Source organism: Bemisia tabaci, chromosome 1 (genome assembly GCF_918797505.1).
Source record: "Bemisia tabaci chromosome 1, PGI_BMITA_v3".
Lineage (NCBI taxonomy): Eukaryota > Metazoa > Arthropoda > Insecta > Hemiptera > Aleyrodidae > Bemisia > Bemisia tabaci.
The window spans coordinates 12,832,106-12,852,486 of NC_092793.1; the positions used below are offsets into that span (position 1 = coordinate 12,832,106).

The 20,381-nt window shown below is 41.6% G+C and overlaps 1 protein-coding gene across 4 annotated transcripts in view; it reads right to left on the bottom strand.

The window, feature by feature from the left end:
• The window catches only part of LOC109039033 (zwei Ig domain protein zig-8), a 700,227-nt gene that overhangs the window by 5,682 nt on the left and 674,164 nt on the right, over nt 1–20,381 (bottom strand). For all 4 annotated transcript variants that reach the window (XM_019054363.2, XM_019054378.2, XM_072296408.1 and 1 more), the window contains one exon: nt 6,202–6,370. In XM_019054363.2, the coding sequence (XP_018909908.2) occupies nt 6,202–6,370 (169 nt within the window). The remainder of the gene's footprint in view (nt 1–6,201; nt 6,371–20,381) is intronic.

The following is a 20,381-nucleotide window of genomic DNA, read 5'->3' on the forward strand; positions in this document are numbered from 1 at the left end:
ATGAAAGGCTGTAAGAGTAGTTCCCGCCCGTACTTAAACAATTGGTAGTAACGACTGTAAAGTGGACACAAAGGTTTTTCAGAATATCACTCTCATTCAAATATAAGAGGCGCGACGATCGTCACTCTTAAAGAGGTTCCATGGAGCAAATTTGCGTTTTAAATCCTCCCAGAATATTCTAAATTCTAGCAGTGGCTACTGTACGATCATGTTTCGATGTGAAATTTTCACTCGACGGAATGAAACGTGTTGTAGCGATTATGACTGCCCTAACCGGCCGCTTCGGCGAACAAAAATCCCTATGACGGTCGTGACATAAAAACTTCAAGACAGCATATGTTCGAAATATTTCGGGTGGGAAACGCATTTAAAAAGAAAAATAAATGCATAGTTCACTCAACTACATATTTTTAATAAAAGTAGTACAAAAATTTAAACTAAAGGGAGCTGGGGGTATTTGAAGTATAAGAAAATGAAAATGAAAAAATGAGAAAATAACTGAGTAAACATGAAGGACTTTTACTGATAAGGTGGCCTCGGGAAGCAGGGGGCTCCCTTAGAGAATTTTCAGAAGTTTGAAGCCTCTAATATGCAGTTTAAGTCAATGTCGTCATGAATCATCGCTGAATTAATCTAAGCGTCCTTCGTTCTTCTTTCCTCCTTTCATTCCTTCTTTCTTTCTCCTTTTTCTTCCTCTTTTTTTTCCGAAAAACAAGGAATACGCCTCCTAACACCACCCTCCTCTATGGATCTACGAATGTTATCGATACGAGGATTTAAGTCCATAAGTGAAACAACAGTTGACTCTCCTCTTCGCCCTGGTTAGCGTTTGCAGCACAGAGGAAATTTTTGGCTAAAAAAAAAAATCGTATATTTCAGATGTATGTCGGACGGATAATCCTAGCGGCATATTTTTACGCTTAATGCTCAATGCACTCGTATTCATGTCGATGATGGCATCGCATATGACTGTAACGGATGAACTGAGAGACAGCAGAGTCGTCAGCGATATCAGGGCGCTGTTGAAACTTGTGCTCTCACTATTTCAACTGTTGTGCTGAGGAAGAACGCCGTGTGAACATTCGAGAGTTGCCAAATTTCCTTTGATAAAATGTTCATTTTTCAGGAAAAATATTTCGCGAAATTTTAAGGAACTAGATCAAAATACGAACAAAATTCTTTGAAAAATCACACAATTTCATGGAGTTTTTTTATAGAGAGCATGAAGAGATCTGGGGTCTTGATGCCACATACAGTCAAGAAGATCATCCAGTCTGTAATTTTTTTCGTAATACTTGACCTACTCATTTCCAAATTATTTTACTCTCGAAATTCTCGAATCCTGTTTGTTCTTTGACGTTTTATCAGTTCCCTGATCTTTGCGAGCGTTTTTGACACCACGAAGTCAAAATACCTACAATAGCCAGCCAATCAGAAATTGTCATTTCCCTCACGAAATAATGTGACCAAATTTCTTGTTGCCCAATTGTTTCCCCTTACAAGGCAAATCTTGTGCATTCTTAGCCAAAAATTTCATGATTCCTCCTCTGATCTCGTGGAAAAATCACAAACATTTTGAACAAAAAGAGCAGAGGTTTGTTCTTGGAAAAAATTAAATTGTTTGAGCCAGTTTTACAACCTTGGAATAGAGTTACGGTTCTTCGTCCGGGAAACGATGACATTTATCCTGTATGCCTTAACTTATTTCATTTTATTCTTCAAATTTGTTTCGATTCAGAAAAAATAAAATTGTTGTCACATTTTTAACTGCATCCGTCATAATTTTTCCTTCCTCTAATACTGCTGATCCCTTTAAAGGGGCTGAAGAATAAATATACACAAGGGGTTGTAAAAATGAAGGGACTCCACAGAGAGAGAAATTTCAACACAAAAGTTTGGTTAATGCGGGAAGTAAAACGCAAAATAACCCCAGCCTTCGGTCGACAATTTCAAGAGAAAATGTCGGCCAGTTTCCTTGAAGAAATTTGATAAAAGAACGTCGCAATCGGAGGAATGATTTTTCCCAGTCTCTCCATTGTTGTCTGCCTTAAATCCACCGCAAACTGTACCAAAATCAACACAAAATTTGAGTTGGTCTTGGTTTCACTTCTTATATTAACCGAAAGTAACTCAAGAACACAAATATTTTATCAGTGTAGGGGCATTGAACCCTGGTAAAAATTGGCAGTAGAATCTGTGTTCCAAAATACCATAGACCTACAGCCGGCTGTAAGATTTCCAATAGCTTCTGTATAGCCGGCTGTACAATTTCTAATAGCTTTTTATAGCCGATGGCGATTCAGCAACAGCCAGACAATAAAGTTTATGCTAAACGTTACCAAATACGGATACTAGGACTTAGTTAGTTTTTGGACTACCGCTCTCTTTTTGTGCCGCAGTATCTTGATTTATTCTGCGAGGAAAGCTCCGTACTTTTGAAGGATGCCTGTCATTCTTAATATGTTGGAGCGCCTTCAATTTCTTATGACACTGTGCAATACCTCTGGTGTGAAATAGTTGCTTCAGCGCGGCGCGGCGGGCGGGCAGAGAGCTCGAAACGCGCATTGGCGCCTACAAACCTAACAGGGATACTTCACGCGTTGCGCAATGCGTGAAGTATCCCTGTTAGGTTTGTAGGCGCCAGTGCGTCGCCGCTCCGCTTTGCGTTAGGCTCTAATATTTAATATCGCGGAGTCAGCGTTTTTCATCTCATGATTTTGAAATGTTAGCCCACTCTGTATAGACTATTCTCATTTTAATTGATGAAAAAAAAATATGGTTTAAAGGAAAACATTATGTGTGTTTTGTAAATATTAAGGTAGTTCCGCATCAAAGTTAATGATTTCCAAAGCACACGAATTTCTACACACTTTCTTATAGCCTTTTATGGCCAATGACGATAAAGGGTAAAGCCCGGCGGTAGGAACTATAGCCCGACTGTATACTTTTTTATAGCTTCGTATAGCCTGGCTGTATAATTTGCTCCGCTTTCTACAGCCAGCTGTATGATTTTCAATAGCCTCTCTTTAGTCGGCTATAAGAACTCCTATGATATTTTGAAACGCAGCTCCTATCGCCAATTTTCACCAGGGAATGTAAGCTCGCTACAATGGAAGGAGCCTTGACGGGAAATTCGGCAACTTCTCATACTTTTGAATTTTTTTTCGCGAGAGGAGCTAAATTCATTGCAAACTGTATCGTTATCAACACAAAATTTGTGTTGCTTTGTGTTTCACTTCTTATATTAACACCGAGTAACATAAGAATCCGGGTTGCCACAGAATTCGGAAAATGAAATTCCCTGATTTCCCAGCCACATTTTTGTGAAATTCCCCGACAGTTTCAGAAATGGCAAATGGTTAAGAAGACATAGTTGAAAATAGTTTTCAGGCAACATTTGAAGTTCGAAACCTCCAACCCATTTTAGAAAGGAAAATAAAGGAGATTTGACAAATCTTCCCTGACATGTACCGGTTTCCCCTGAGCCCTGACGCTTTAACATTCCCTGACATTTCCCGGTATCCCCTGACTGTGCTTTGGAAAAAAAAACACATTGGATTTAAAGTCCAGACTCTTGAAAACATTGACAAGAAAAAATACTCTTGATTCAATCGGATTTTTGCTTGAATCAGAACGGAATCCGCTTAAATTAAGAGGCTTGGTTCTTGATTTAAGCTAGATTCCGATTGAATCAAGAGTACTTTTTCTTGTCGATGTTTTTAAGAGTCTGGACTCTAGATCCAATGTGTTTTTTTCCCCTGTGTGGCAACCCTGAAGAACACAAAAATGCTATCAGTGGAGGGGCTGGGGCATTGAATGTAAGCTCGCGGGAATGGAAAAGCTCGCCTCGACGGGAAATTCGGCAACTTTTCGTATTTTTGAAGCTTTTTTCGCGCAAGGAGCTAAATTCACTGCAAACTGTACATTATCAACACAAAATGTGTGTTGATTTGTGTTTCACTTCTTATATTGACACCTAGTAGAACAAGAACACAAACATGCTATCAGTGCAGGGGCATTGAATGTAAGCTCGCTGGAATGGAAAAGCTCGCCTCGACGGGAAATTCGGCAAATTTTCGTATTTTTGAAGCTTTTTTCGCGCAAGGAGCTAAATTCACTGCAAACTGTACTATTATCAACACAAAAATGTGTTGATTTGCGTTTCACTTCTTATATTAACACCGAGTGGAACAAGAACACAAACATGCTATCAGTGCAGGGGCATTGAATTTAAGCTCGCTGGAATGGAAAAGCTCGCCTCGACGGGAAATTCGGCAACTTTTCATATTTTTGAAGCTTTTTTCGCGCGAGGAGTTGCGGTGCGCGGCTCCGTTCGATTAGCATCGGGGCCGTATTGAAATGAATCCGCGCCGGGAGGTTTTATGTGATTGTTTCAATTCCACGCTGATTGCGGTGAATAAAGAAACGCTCCCACTCCGCATTTCCGACCAGAAAACAAATATTTGCCTCCGTCCTCCGACGTCTCTTGAAGGATAAGCCGTCGCATTGTCATCCGTGTGTCACGGCAAATTGAATGCCAAACTTGTATTCCTTCCGCCCGAGGCAGTATTGGACGTATTTCCGTCAAACGGAACTATGCGCACCAAGACATGAGCCTTGAGACCCATAAGAATACATGCATACCAGGGCTCACGTCATAATGCACATGGTTCCGTTCGACAGAAATACGTCCAATTCGGGACCCGTCCCGCTGCACAGTGGAACGAACTAACAAAAGAGGTTGGACATGAAATTGTTGACTAAAATATCAATTTTTTTTTGTTTATATCGTCACAAATTCAATTTCAAAGGGTGTTATTGAAAGGGAATTTTACGATAAACCCAATTGAGCGACTTCTGAACTTTTTCGTCTAATATTTTTGGAAATATAAGATTTTTGAAATTCCACGTTTTGTCCGACTTCTTCTATCGACACGGTCTAGTGTGCGCCGCGCCGTCCGTCCTCAACCCCGTTGCAAAGGACGTTGTTTTCTCCTTTGAACTAGTTCCCTGCATTTTACTCAAGTGCAAATCCAATCATTTCCGCGAGGACGGAATACCATGTTTCACGCGAGCTGACGCCACAAGGATTCTGTTCGACGCCAATTCTGAATTCATAATCCGCCAAAGAACTTCGGGACACGAAAATTCAGAATGTCACCTTTGACTGTGACCGTCTGCAAGACGGATCTTAGCTTCTAGAACGTGAACCCATGATGAGTACACCGTCGCTCGCTAGGGAGTATTTTACAAACATTTTGGCATAGAAATGGCCCTCGCATACCAAACTGAATGTATCAGCACCTAAGAGTCGAAAGGTACCTGATATATTTTTAGTCATTCCGAGATATCAAGGAAAAACTGTGCTTCGGCCCCATTGATTCTAATGTAAGTCGCAATTTTTTAAAATTTCGTGTCCTATAACCGGCGTAGGATAGGGCTACCAAATTTTCCACACACACGGAACTGAAATTGGAGGTTTCCTAAACGACACTAACTCGATTTTTTAAAAAATGTGAGTAAGGTATGGAATCTTGTATGGGAAAGCAGGCGTTACCTGCTTTACTTACCGTTCATACGGTATGGGCGCCGGGTCTTACGATATGGGCACTGGGTCCATACGGTATGGGCGCTGGGTCTTACGGTACGGGTGTTGGGTCCTTACGGTATGGACACTGGGTCAATACTCTTCGTAGTAATATTTGTCCACATTAAAACAGACTCTATCTCTATTCTTAGGCCGGCATCAAATTTCTTGTTGGTCTGTATGTGGTTCTGACTCATACTGTATGGAACCTGAGCGTATAAATCGTTTTCATACCTTTTAGAAAGAAATAATGAAATTTGGTTGGAATTGGCCCGCTTTTATTTTTAAAGTATCGCACATTTGAATCGGTGAGTTCGAAAACACACCAACTCGGTAACTCGGAATTGCTCAATTTTCATAAGAGACGGTCAATTTTTATGGAAGTCATTGAGGTTAGCGCATCTGTTCCAACTTATACCTTTAAAATGCCCTTAAGTGCTTGTATTTCGGCACCAAAAATCTCTTTCTTAGACTAATTTCTTCATTTACTGTTCGGTTTCGTGTGTGTCTTGATTCTTTTCATTTTTCCGAGTTGGTGTGTTTTCGTTCTCACTGATTCATTTGAGCTATACACCTGTCGCCGTGAGATGACCCATGAAGGGACGAGAGCTTACCGTTGAGTACGTGGACCTTGACGCTAGCGCCGTCAGCATTGGATGGACAGCAGGAGTAATTACCCGTGTCCGAGAGGTCAGCGTTCTGGATGAGAAGATAACTCGTTGTGACTTCGCCCTTCTCCGTAATTACACTAATACCCCCTCGCACCGAATTGTAACTGATGACCTGCAACAAATGAAAGTATCCCATGCGTCAACAAACTATAACATGATGATAAAGGCTTAAAACCACACACTGAAAAAAAGATCACTCGAAAAAAACACATTAGATCTTGAGTCCAGACTTTTAAAAACATCGACAAGAAAAAATACTCTTGATGCAATCGGATTTTTGCTTTAATCAGGAACCGAGCCTCTTAATTTGAGCGGATTTCCTTTTGATTTAAGCAAAAATCTGATTGAATCAAGAGTATTTTTTCTTGTCAATGTTTTCAAGAGTCTGGACTCTAGATCCAATGTGTTTTTCTTCCAGTGATTGGTAGAATTTACCATTCCTTCACGCTGTATTTCACACAGCGTTAATTCAGAGTCAATTCTGCCAGAAGGAAGGTAAACGTTACTATTGGCACAGGTCCAACCATTCCTCCGACAGAATCGACTTGAAAATTGGTAGAATTTAGCATTCTTTCACGCTGTGTGAAATACAGCGTGAAGGAATGGTAACAGTGCAGATGTAGGTGAAAACGTGTCCCTTTCCACGGTTTAATGCCTCATTTGTAGGGCTTGGAGGACACGGCGCATACGTGCAGTTTTTGAAAAAATTGCGCTAATAACGATTTCTGGTAAGACTAGTCATAATGGATATCTGTGAAAAATTCCATCCCAAATTTCAATTTTTAAGCATCATAATGTTAGTTTGAACTTCCTTTCCGCCATAAGGATCCAGGTTTCAAACATGTATTTCTCGAAATAGCAGAAACATGCACTAATGCGCCTTATCCTCCCCAAACTCCTCATTTATGGTACCTTTTGGCAAAAAAGTTCAGTCTTTAGCTTCTGAGATTCCATCTCCCATCGTAGAATTCGATTAATCCCTTCCACTAGTAGGATTCTTACTTCATCAAATAGAAAAATCTCTTTTACGTAAATCAGTCCAAGTGATCCTCGACGAAATTTTCCAAACCCTGGTTTCTACTGCCACGGGATGTCAATGCTTCATGTCGGCTGACTAGTGTTCATTTCATTCATCATTATTCAGACCAAGTTGGACGAAACTGTCGTAATATAACTAACACGACAGAATGCGTCATTCGTTGCCTTTGCAAGTCATGGAATCCCTAGGTCTTGTCTATCGGTACGGCTTCATGCACGCTGGGCTTGTCAATTTCCTTTGACATTTATGCAGTGGTGAATGCATAGCTGAAGTGCGCTACAGCTAGAATTGTATATAGCAAATGGGTAATTTTTATAGGAGGATTATAAATAAAGAAGTGGTTAGAAATGAATTCAAAATACTATGAACTATACAAAACGATTATTCAGAAATCGGAACTTGGCTGTTTTGAAAACGCCTTCAAATGCAGCGTGATACCTCACGCATTCCGGAGAGTTCAAATAGTTGTATCATTGCGCCTTAGAAATGCGACGGAAGATTGCAATTGAAATAGCCTTCATGCATGCTGGCCTTTTCGATTTCCGTTAACATTTTTGCAGTCATGAATGCGCTTAAGTGCGCCTCAGCTAGAATTGTATTTAGCAAATGGGTGGTTTTTATAGGAGGATTATAAATAAACAATTGGTTAGAAATGGAAATAAAATAATATGAACTATGCAAAACGATTATTCCGATAACGGAACTTGGCTGATTTAAAAACGCTTTCAAATGCGGCGTGATACCTCACGCATTCCGGAGAGTTCAAATAGTTGTATCATTGCGCCGTAAGAATGTGACGGAAGATTTAAGTGGAAAAAGCCTTCATGCAGGCTCGCCACATCCTATCTCGAGCCCTGGTACCAGTTTTAAGGTCCGGGCCCCAAGCACGGAGGGGGGGGGGGGTCCGAGGGGCATCTCCCAAGAAATTTTAGAATTTATACGACTAATCGGACGCATTTTGAAGCTTCCATAAAGAATTTTATCCATCAATTTCTGCGGGATAATTATGGTTTTTTTTTCTACTTCCAGCACAAAATACTAGCGAATTGTTGCATTATTCAAAACATCTGGAACATTTTTATTTATTTTTTTTTTTGGGGGGGGGCATATGATACTATTTTCAGTTCTATGAGGGCCAGGCCCCCCTGGACTCCCCCTTCGTTTGTTTATGGCAAGGGAGTTGAGCCATGAGCCATTGAAGTCGAGGATGCCCAGACTGGAGACTCTTAGCATCTGACGACGGAAGAAAATGAAACGCAGTCACTAAAAATATCCCTCTGTACTGAAAATCTTGAAAATAGATAGAAATTTTCCAAGAAGTATACTTCTTTGAAAATTTAAGAAGAATTCCACAGTGCCCCAGCGTGTTTCTGAGAATCTATTCACCTTTTGCGAAATTTTTAGGGTAAATTTTTCACTTTTTCTTACGAAACAAGGGTTGCATGTGAATTCGTAGTGGTTTTTAACGGGTAACACGGGTCCCCTCCGGGACCCGGGCCCCGGTACCAGGGACCCAGTATCCCTCCCCTTGTGGCGGGCCTGGTCTATTAACTACGATCTTTGTACATTCTAACCACCTGCTTCCACCAATGGCATCCCTCCATACTCCTTTTATCCTCTTTGTCTATAGCTTTGTCTATTAATTTCAATGATCGGCCCGCCAGGCGACCAAAGATTTGTAATGTTTTGATAAATCACGTTGATAATTCCTAACAACTGCACTTTCAACTTTCTCTTAAACATTCTATAGGATTGTTCTATTTCATTTTTATTTTCAACAGTCTAAATTCATTGGGCTCCTATGCTAATTTAGTGAACTTTATGTGAGTTTTTGTGATCAAAGTGCTGAGCATGGACTCGTATGGTCCAAAATGTACATCCACTAGACTGCAATAATATATTTAAAAAAAAAGATAAGCGTGCAAGGCAAGAGTTTCATTTTACTTCTCTATAATAACACATAAAATGCGCTACCCTACTTAAAAATTTTTGAACTTGGTGCTTATCGTGATTTTCCCTCCGTAGAATCTCTGTGTTTCGTGAAATGGACAATTGGCCCATTTTACGAAAAAGGGTGTGCTTCTGTGACGAATTCGAGCCGTACTCTAGATCCAGGTCCACGCGAGAGCGTGCCTTTTAGAAATGGGCGCCATTGATTTTCACCGTCCAAAATAATCGTGGCCGGGTGGGGGTAGCAAGGGGGGGGGGGGGGGGGGCTGCGAACGGCCAAGCTCGAGAGACAAAAAAAGGCATCGGCCCTGAATACAAAACTCGCTGCGCGTCAAAGGTTAAGAGGCAAAAATAGAGGCCGGAGTGATTGGGGACAGGGGAACGGAAATAATACGACAAAAAGACCGGGATAAAGATTGATCTCCGTGAGGGAGCCGATGCTGCCAACTGATACCGGTGGATTATTTTACCGGGCTTCCTGCAGCCTGATTGTTGGAATTGATAGACAAAGCAATGGACAAAGAAGACAAAAGGGATCCAAATGATGGACTATAACTGTAAGGTCTCTCGTGGGTTGCCGTTCATTAGTCTATTGTCTATCTCTTTGGCAATCACCCTCTTCCACCAATAGAACCCTTCTATATCTATTTTGTCTTATTTGTCTAAAGCTTTGTCGATCAATTTCAATAATCGGCCAGCACGTTTCCTGCGAATGGGGTGCCAGGAGCCAGGACTGCTCACCGACAGTCTTTTCGCCTAAGGGACTATTAACCCACAAATTTCCACCCAAACCTTTTCACCCACATACACCCACAATCCCTCTAACCTACGTGTCTTTTTACCTAAAAGCGTTTTCATCAAGTTGCAAAAGTTAGAATTGAGCACCAATATCGCGATTACGTCCTAATAACTGGAGACTGGAGTTAGAAATTAAGTTTGCCTTCAACTAGATGGATGCAATTTGGGCGGCTCAGGAGTTGAAATAGTTGTATCACGCATTTTAGTTTGGTGTTATCTCCGAAGGACGAGCTTCTCTCGATGACTATTGCAGCGAAACGTCCGGTAATTTTGGCTCGAATCTCCTCGTAGAAAACAATACTAGTAATGACATTCAGGTCGACTTTTAAGCGCTCAGCCGATAGGCAGCGCTTTTTGATTTCGACTTGCCTCTGAGTGCTAGTATACTAGTGCTAATGCGTTTAAATGGCGCACCAGCTCATCGATGTGTAGGCTTTTTGGGGGGGTCCATTTTTAAAATAAATAAAGCTGTGAAAACTGTATTTTATGCTTTTAACGTAATGCGCAGGTAGTTTCGATTTCGTTTGTCTATAAGAAAATTTCCTAGCGCTAGAGTAATTCTTATCGAAATTGATCGTTGAACTCAAATGAAGCCTAAAAAAACGCGCCTGATGAGCTCAACGGTGAGCTCATTTCCGGGAAACAAAAATACGCGTTTACGGTTTCCTTGGTAACCTTTGTTTGCTATCAGCTGATGTTTTATTTCCATTTCCCAGCCAAGTCGACGGAGTTTATACGTCCTTTCTTCACTAAATACATTTACTAACACCTGAGCGCTTTTCTAATACGACAGTATTAGAACTTTCCCGCTTGTTCAAAAGATAGAATTGAGCACTGCTCTTGCGGTCTCGTCTTAATAACTGGAAACTGCACTTAAAAATCAAGTACGCCTATAACTCGACTTCACCTAAGACTTCCACAGGTAGTGTGAAATGCATGTAGGTCAAAATTTCTCTGCAAAAAGTCATGTATGCAAAAGAGCACGATGGTCTACTAAATGATGTGGGTCAAGAGTTATAGGTAAAAAAGGCTGGGTGAACTATTAAATGCACTCCTATCTACACAATCTGAGTAAGAAATTTTCGTTTTTTTGAGCTTCCCGCTTCAAAAACGGTACAACGGTACAGGTGAACATTTCGTTAGAGGTGTCGTTCTATCATGTAACCTCTGTCCACTAGGATATTACACAATATTCAACATGGCCGACACCAATCCGCCGAAACACACGTGTGCCTGGACGAGATTCTAACCATTTAACAACCCAGCGTGTTTACATTCACGATTTATACGCGTTGATAAAGATCCGCTTTGGTTGACCTTGTGCTCCGGACATAGTGCGATTTGCACGCGGAAGCGTCGGCTATATTGAGTATTATTGCTATTGCGAGAGGGTCGAATGGAACGACTCCTCAACGAATTATTCACCTATGCCGTGGTATCGTTTTCGAAGCGGGAAGCTCAAAAAAACGAAAATGTCTTACGCAGATTGTGAAGTTAAGAGTGCATTTCAAATTTTGGCTATGCGCTCATCGTGATTTTTGAGATATTTACTGTTAGTAACAACTTTTATTGTTGCTCTAGCTAAAGTCTGCAAGAGGCCCGTTAAATGGGCCGCGAGAAAATGTATGAATTAAAGCACCTCGCCATAGCGGGTGTCCCACATTTAACCAGCGTGCGTTCAGGGGAGCTTCCGTAGTTGCAGGCTACACTGCCATGCTAAGGAAGAACGTCGTATGAACATTCGAGAGTTGCCAAATTTTCTTCGAAAAAACATGTATTTTTGACGAAATGTATGCATACTTATATTTCTTTGGAACTCTTAGACATTTTGGATTAAATTGCATAAAACATTATGTGAAAATTTTGGAAACAAATCTTCACAATTTTCTCAGTAAATTCGATTTTCATTGAAAGAAATTTGGCAACGTCTGAAGGTTCATACGGCGTTTTTCCGTAGCACGGCAGTACACATGCTGCCGTGATAGCGAAGAGAGCCGTAACTGCAAAAATGAAGTTCGGAGAAAACGGGCCCAGAAGCTTGTGACCGGAACATTTTATTGAAAGAAGCCTCTGTTCTTTGTCATATTGCCACTATTCGTCCGAAAGACTCCTAGAAATCATTTGGGGGATTCAAACTCGACCGATTTTATTTTAAAGTACATGAAAAAGGTAAAATTCAGTTTCGTGTTAGGTTAATTTTAGACAAGACAGCAGTAAGTGCTATCTTCTGCATGCTTTTGTGGTTGTGTTTTGGACGCACAACAAACACATTTTCAGGTTAGAAATTGGCAGAAGAGGGCGGCACTTTACTGGAAAGCACTGGTTTCATTCGCTCTCATGCACCTACGGCTGTCTTGAAAAAAACTATAGTCATTTTTTGTGCACTTACGGCTTTCTCATACGTCTCGTTTTCATTTAATTAGGATGAATTTTGCTGTTTTCGCTGTCTCAGTAATTTCATCTAAAAGAGTTTAGACGAATTTTGAAGAAAACTCGATTTCGAAAATCTTGCACTTACGGCTCTCTTCGCTATCACGGCAGCATGGTCGCGCGTCGCTCCTCAGACATAAAAGCCGGTGTCACACTATCAATATACTCCATCAAAATGTCAAGGTCAAGAGCTGTGATTGGTCCAAGTCATCGAGTAAGCCAATCACAACACCTGACCTTGATATTTTGATACAATGACACAGGTTTATCTCCATTTCCACATGAGCCCCGGGAAGCATAGCCGTAGAGTTATACGGAGAACAGGGCTCAAAACTTGAGATACGTTCTTACCAGAGGGGTGACGACATGAATTGGACGTATTTATGCTAAAAGGAACTATGTGCATAGGGTTTGCACGATAAATAGTTCCTTTTGGCATGAATACATCCAATTAAGCGCCTAGACACTGGGAAATAATTCCTTTTGGATCCGGAGTCTAGACCTTTAAGAAATTCTACAAGAAAAATTACTTAAATTGAGTCTTAAGTTAAGCGAATCTGCCCTTCTGATTCAATTAAAAATCCGACAGAATCAAAAATGCTTTTCCTTGCCGTTTTATTAAAAGTAAGGATCCGAGAAATTTTTTTTCCGGTTAAATTTGGGGTGGGGGGGCGATTTCTTGGGATTTTGAGCTACGGACGCAGCCAAAATTCAGTGAAAACTATGATTTTCCCGAATTTTTTTCTGGGGGGGGGGGGGGGCGTAACTCCTACCGAGGACTCTGAGAGATAAGTCTTACTTTGGCCAGGAAAAATAAGTCTTACTTGCCCCTCAGAAATAAACCTTATTCTGACTCTCACAGATAAGTCTCATTTTGACCCAGGATACGCTCCTGCACTCTTGCTGTTAAAAAAAACTGGGGCTTGATATTTGAAACCCTATTAAACAAGTCCGATGAAAAACATCGAATGTATCGTTAGCACTTCTGATTTTTTTCTTTCTTTTCTTTGAGATGCGGTATTTTTCAGCTGAGACCATGAAAACTCACGAAAACATCTGCATTTGACCATAAAGTTGGCAATTCGTGCGTGTTTGGAGCTTTCCCGGGGGCACAAAACCCACCAGGGACAGCACGTGAGCCCAGTTTTTGCCGAGCCCGAATCGGATCCCACTGTTGCCAATTCTGCCGTGCTTCGGAAGAACGCCGTATGAACTTTCGAGAGTTGCCAAATTTCACCGGATAAACATGTATTTTTGAAGAAAGTTTTCTATCTTTCCCATTGAATTTTTCAGATATTTCAGATTAAATTACACGCAAAATTATGTGAGACATTCGAAGAAAAATATTCCACATTTTCCCCGTAAATTCGTTTCTCATTGAAGGAGATTCGGCAACGTCTAGAGGCCCGTGCGGCGTTCTTCCTCAACACGGCAGAGATCGACAAAAAACGGTACGAGGATCCGTGTGAAATCGGCAATGAAGCCATCCGGAAACTGCGCCTTCGCCCACATTCGCGCGGGACGGAAGCACGCTGGCAGCGTACCTTGAACAAATACTCCGTGGCTTTCGATTATCTTCGGAAAACACTTGGGATATTTTATAACCCGTGCTCTCCCCCTGCGCGTCTCATTTGAACAACGTTCAGATAAAATACAAACAAGGAGTCATGCATATTTGAGCTCATTACTCCCTCTGCGGGTGGGTTTTACGATCGCAACCCCGGAACTGAGCTCCTCCAGCGGTGCTGCCAAACCGTCGTGAAAACCCTCCTACTCAGCCCACTCGGATTGGGAAAAGCGCTATGGTTTGGCAACAGGGGTTTCTAGGCGGCATGAAGTTCTCCGGCTGTGGTGGTACGTTCTGAATGTTTATCTGCAGACAATTTAATTACCTAGATATTTTCTGATAAATGAGCTGCTCTCAATTTCGACGCCTCATAGTAACGGCAAATGCGCCGTTTAAGCCGCATCTTTAGGAATGTCATCGCTCCTGCATTTTAGAGTTTGCCTTTTTTCAGTCAGTTTTAGGAGGATTTAGATAATTTCAAGGAAATTTTTCAAAATTCTTGGAGATAGAGGGTGATCAGTAAGGGCCGAGCCCATATTATGTATTACTCTGAGAAGAAGGAGGTCCTTGCCAGCGTTACGCGGCATTACAGGTGATGGGATGGATATAGAGCGAAGCGTTATGTAACTAGTTTAAGGATTTTTTTTCGAGCTTCCGTAGAATTTTTCTCCGGTCGTACCTAGTAGTTTTAAAGAATCTCGAAGATGAAAAATGTGTTTAAAAGGGAAAAGGTCCTTGCGATAAAGAGAAGACATTTTAGCAGCCCCCATTCGAAATCGGGAGGGGGGGGGGGGTCCGAACAAGCGTTACGTAACTTTTAGGAGGGCCTTGCGCAGCGTTACCGCGGGTGGGGGTGTCAAAAAAACGCAAATTTAAAGTTACGTACACAAGGATTGGCCTCAAAAGGCTGTTTCTGGGGCCAGTTAGAGAGAACCAGCCTTCTTCTTCCAAAGTCTCATCTGTAGAACCAATCAGAGACGAAGGACCAGAAGCCGGCCTCCTTCTCCAAAGTCTCATTCGTGGAACCAATCAGAGTCGAAGGACCAGAAGCCAGCCTCCGTCTCCCAAAGTCTCATCCTTGGAACCAATCAGAGACGAAGGACCAGAAGCCGGCCTCCGTCTCCCGAAGTCTCATCCGTGGAACCAATCAGAGTCGAAGGACTAGGATCCGACCTTTCTCTCCCAAAGTCTCATCCTTGGAACCAATCAAAGACGAAGGACCAGAAGCCGGTCTTCCTCTCCCAAAGTCTCATCCGTGGAACCAATCAGAGTCGAAGGACCAGAAGCCAGCCTCCGTCTCCCAAAGTCTCATCCTTGGAACCAATCAAAGACGAAGGACCAGAAGCCGGTCTTCTGCCGCAATCAGACGCTGAATTTAGCAGCTGAATGTGGAAATCAACAGTCATCGCCCAACGGCTGAAATTTAGCAAATTCGAGTTATTTTCATCCAGATGTGCATCAAATCTACTCGAATAGTTCAGACAAATTCAAAATTGGTCCCATGGTTGCTGAGAATCGTTGCTGAATTTTGCGCGTCACGCGCAAAATTCAGGCATCGGGCCGATGACTTCCACATTCAAGCCACATTCAGCTCCCACATTCAGCGTGTGATCGCGGTGTATCTCTCCCAAAGTCTCATCCGTGGAACCAATCAGAGTCGAAGGACCAGGATCCGACCTCCCTCTCCCAAAGTCTCATCCGGCCAAAATCCAAAATCCCACAGTCCAAAAAAACTGAAAACCCGAGATACGTGCGGACAAGCGAAGCACTCGTATGCTCGTTAGCCTCCCGGCCGCGGTCATCCCCTCCCCCTGGCCCTCGCCACCCCCGGCGACGCTCACGGACGACAGGGTGTAAAACTGCATGATTCATGATTTCATTAGCGCCTCGTCATCGCGGACGGCGACGAGTGCGAATGACACCCGCGTCGGGGCGCGTCCCGATGAATTTCGAATTGTTTCCCGTCACGTTTCCGGGCGGGCGCGCGGCGCCCTTGCCGGCTGGCCCCCGCAGCGCCCCCTCCCCACGCCGGACCACCCCCGAAACCCCGGCATCCGGCAACGCTCCGTATCAAATTAACACGGACCCCGAAAAACAAACGACGTTCCCGGCGAACATGACCTCGGCACCGTTGCATGTTCCGCGTTGAGGCCTCGTTCCCGCCGCTGGGAGCCCGCGCTTTTCGGGTGAGATTCGGCAACGCTCGTGTCCGTCAATTATTCACGTGCCAACGACGGCGGTCACGAGTGTCACCGATGACGCGAAAAATCAGCGAGATCCGTCCTGCCGTGCCGAGGAAGAACGCCGTATGAACCTTCAGGCGTTGTCAAATTTACGTTGATAAAACACGAATTTCCTGGTACATTTTTGCTAGAGTCCCTTTATACTGAGAGTCAAGACAATTCGGCTCATGGATGTCACAAACGGGAATAAAGATTACAGAAATTGAACGTTTTTCGTAATCTTTGATCGGCCCATTCTCAAATGCCTTTCTCCGTTCCTCCTCTCATTCCGTTTGTTCCTTGCCGAACCCGTAATTCCCTGGTCCATTCCAGATTATAATCTTTGCAATTGGTGAAAATGTAATCTTTATTCCCGTTTGTGACACTGTGGAGGCCTAAAATACGGGAACCAATCAGAAATGGATTCAAATTGTCTTGACTCTCAGTATAAAGGGACTCTAATTTTTGCATCTTTTCCTTTCGATTTCTTCGATAGTTTTGCACGCTATATCTCCCAAAATCCCTGAAAATTTCAGGGGAAAATATTCATCGATTTCCTCCGAAATAAACTTTTTATCGAAGAAAATGTGGCAACTCTCGAATGTTCATACGGCGTTCTTCCTTAGCACGGCAGCGTTGCGCTCCTGCCGGATGGAGGGGAGGTTCTCTGGTTCTGCTCGCTTCAAAATTTTGAAACACCACACTGAGAAAAAGTAAAGTTAGAATTACCGTTTCAGAGGGGTTCCTCGCAGAGATGGACGATTTCATGAAATTCGATCGTGTGAAATCTCACGAGATATTCTGAAACTTTTGAGGATGCCGTCAGGTCAAGAAATGCCTACAAACAGTGATTCCAGATTTTGAAATGTTTCACCCGAGGCCTAAAAGATTCAAACGTCACAAATGTTTTCGTTTGGTTTAGAGTTTAGGTTGGGGCGTTTCTCTCTAAACTTCTATTTGTGTCCCACCCCCCTTCGTGTATAGCACCTCAGTAAATACTGCCGCATCAACAAAAATACCATTTGTATTAAAACGCTTCCGGATCTCCAAAGGTTCAATTCATTCCAAAAATAATTAATAAATTTCCAATTTGTGAAATTAATTCGAGCCTTAATTTCATGAAATTCCAACTGCATGGTTCTTAGTGAACTATTGATCAGTCGTAACCATAACGTTTAATCATGATATTGTTTAACTTCCGATAATAACTCCCCTTTTGGCGACTATTATTTGAAGCGCTGAATGTAGAAAGGGCATTTCTTGGTTGCAGTGTCTCAAAATCTCCGGAAACGTTTCATCCATTACGATTGAAGCAAATGCATGTAATTTGTCGTAACTTTTCCTGATTATTCTATATGATAATTTTACAATGCTGAAAACGTAAAATTTCAGAAAATTTTCGGATTAGTTTCCTCTTTGGAGTAAAACTTAGCACTGGAAATTCTGAAAAATCACAACCAATAAATGCCCTTTCTGCACCCAACGCCTCAATTGGACCACATTTTGCAATACGGAATCACTATTTCTGGCTCATTTTAGAAACAACAGGCCGTTGGTTTCCCTATGCAGAGAGGTGCTTTTATGGAAGAGCCAGAGATAGTGATTCCATATTGTAAAATGTAATCCAATTAGGAATTCATTTTGAAAACCCCTAATGTAATTTTATGCATAGTATTACCTCATTGTTGGTGCGGACAATTTGTTCTCCGTTGAATAGTATATTCTACTCAGTTAAGAGGAAAATTAATTGCTTGGTCGAAGCAATTTATATGGCCTAGCCTATAAAGCGGTACCGTTATGAAAAAAACACGCTCGCTCAGAACAGTCGACAAACAGCTCGGTTTCAATAAAGCAATCATTTATTTTTATGTTTCATAGTCAAAATTTCAATCGAGCAATTCATATAACCTAACCTACAGACTGCCGTGCAACGCAAAAACGCCGCAAACGCCATTTTAATTTTTTTTGGAAACAATGTATCCTAGGAAAATTGTACCTTAGGACAATGTTTTTACAGAATTCTTTTGCAAATACTATCAAGAACTTAACCCGAAAAATTGATGTGCACGAATAAAACCGTTTTTATTTTATAAAGTGTCAAGTTCCAAAAAACGCGGCAAAATCTTGATGGATTTACAGTGTTCTTGCTTAGCACGGCGGCATAGTGGCGTCGTCATAAAATGGCATGCTCACTCAGAATACTCAACAAACAGCTTCTTACCAAACTGAAGGAGGTTACTTAAGGTGATTCGATGGACGCCATATTTTGTGTCAGAACGGCATGCGATATATCGCATCAATTTGTTCCATTTTTTCAGCTACTCGTCATTTTTCGCCAACTTTGAGATCGCAATTCTGTTGTCAGGAGACTAAAGCACTCACTTACCAATTTTAACAAAGAAATTCAACGTGATAAAGGCGTGGTTTTTTCAGAGAGAAAACATCGCATTCGATACTGATATCGAAACTGCACCCGAATGCGATATTTCCTCTCTAAAAAAACCACGCCTTTATTACGTTGAATTTCTTTGATAAAATTGGTAAGTGAGTGCTTAAGTCTCCTGAAAACAGAATTGCGATCTCAAAATTGGAGAAAAATGACGAGAAGCTGAAAAAATGGAACCAATTGATGCGATATATCGCATGCCGTTCTGACACAAAATATGGCGTCCATCGAATCACCTTAAACCCCACATTAGTTCGCCTGCAATTTATATTGTAGGCAACACGAGCCCCCGTGGTCGAATAGGAGTATCGTCGTAACACGGACGATGCTCACACGGGACATTCATAGGAATTTTTACCAGATAGGAGGACTTTAAGGTCTCGTCAGTTTGCCTTCAATTTTTAGTGTAGGCAACACAAGCTCCCGCATGGTCGAATAATGGTATCATCCCCTGACGGCCTCTGTAGACCAATTTATCAGAGACCTCTGTTAGAATCGCGTCAACAATTGTAACTCTAGAGATTCAGCAGAATTTATCAGAGACACGATAATTTCTGTTAGAATCGCGTCAACTTATTTTAATTTTTTGTAGGCACCCTTTTCGGTCAAATGAAGATTGAATTCAATTTTGGGTTCAAGTCCATTTACCATCAAGCAATAAACGGTCAGTAACATAAACGCTGATGTAAATACCGACAAACGCGATCAAAGAGGAAAAAAACATAAGCGCTCTCCTTACGTTCAATATGTTGTTTCAAGCTTGCAGCCAAATAGTGTTCGATAGTATTCCTTTACTGCGACGTTTCGTCACCATATGGACGTATTTCTGCCAAACGGAACTATGTGCATTATGACTTTAGCCTTGTTATGCATACATTCTTATGAGTCTCAAGGCTCATGTCTTAATGCACATAGTTCCGTTCGGCAAAAATACGTCCATATGGGGGACATCTTCGGGCAGGTTTAACACATTAACACATAAAACTTAAAAACTAAAAAATCGGGCCAAGTGTCTACGCGAGTTGAGATATTACGAAATGCTGAAATTTACAATTTTCCGCGCGGAAACAATTGTTTTAAAAGAATGAAAACCACAACGGTGGCCACTATACTATGAACACTTACGTTGAATTATACTATTATGCGATAGATTTCTCAATATTCTTTCAAGAATATAATATATGATTCTGTACAACGTTCCTATCGAAAACATTGTCTAATTTTCTTTAGAAAAATTAAAATAAAAGAAGAAGAACTGAAACGTCGCAATAAGCTTGGGTTGGTTTCAAAGTGAATAATTCAAGTATTTTTTCTGGAAAATAATATATTTGATTTAGAGAGATAATTCCTTTATCTGATATTTTTCCCCCTCTACAGCTATCTTCCCCTTTTTTAAGCAAGGTCTCCTTGACTCAAATAAAAGCTTCTGTGGCATAAATGATGCGTTCCTTAAAACTTCATGTGAACAAAAAATTATTTAATGTAAAAAAAAAAAGAAGAACAAAAAACGATGACGACTCTTGGAGAGGCATGATCAAATTTTTAAGGACTATCCACCCTGAAATCAAATTCTTGTAGATCACAATCAAAGCAACCCAATCGTGTGTTGTTCATGAGTAAACTAATGATCATGCGGTGTGATCCTACCTTTTGAATGTCTGCACAGCGGAA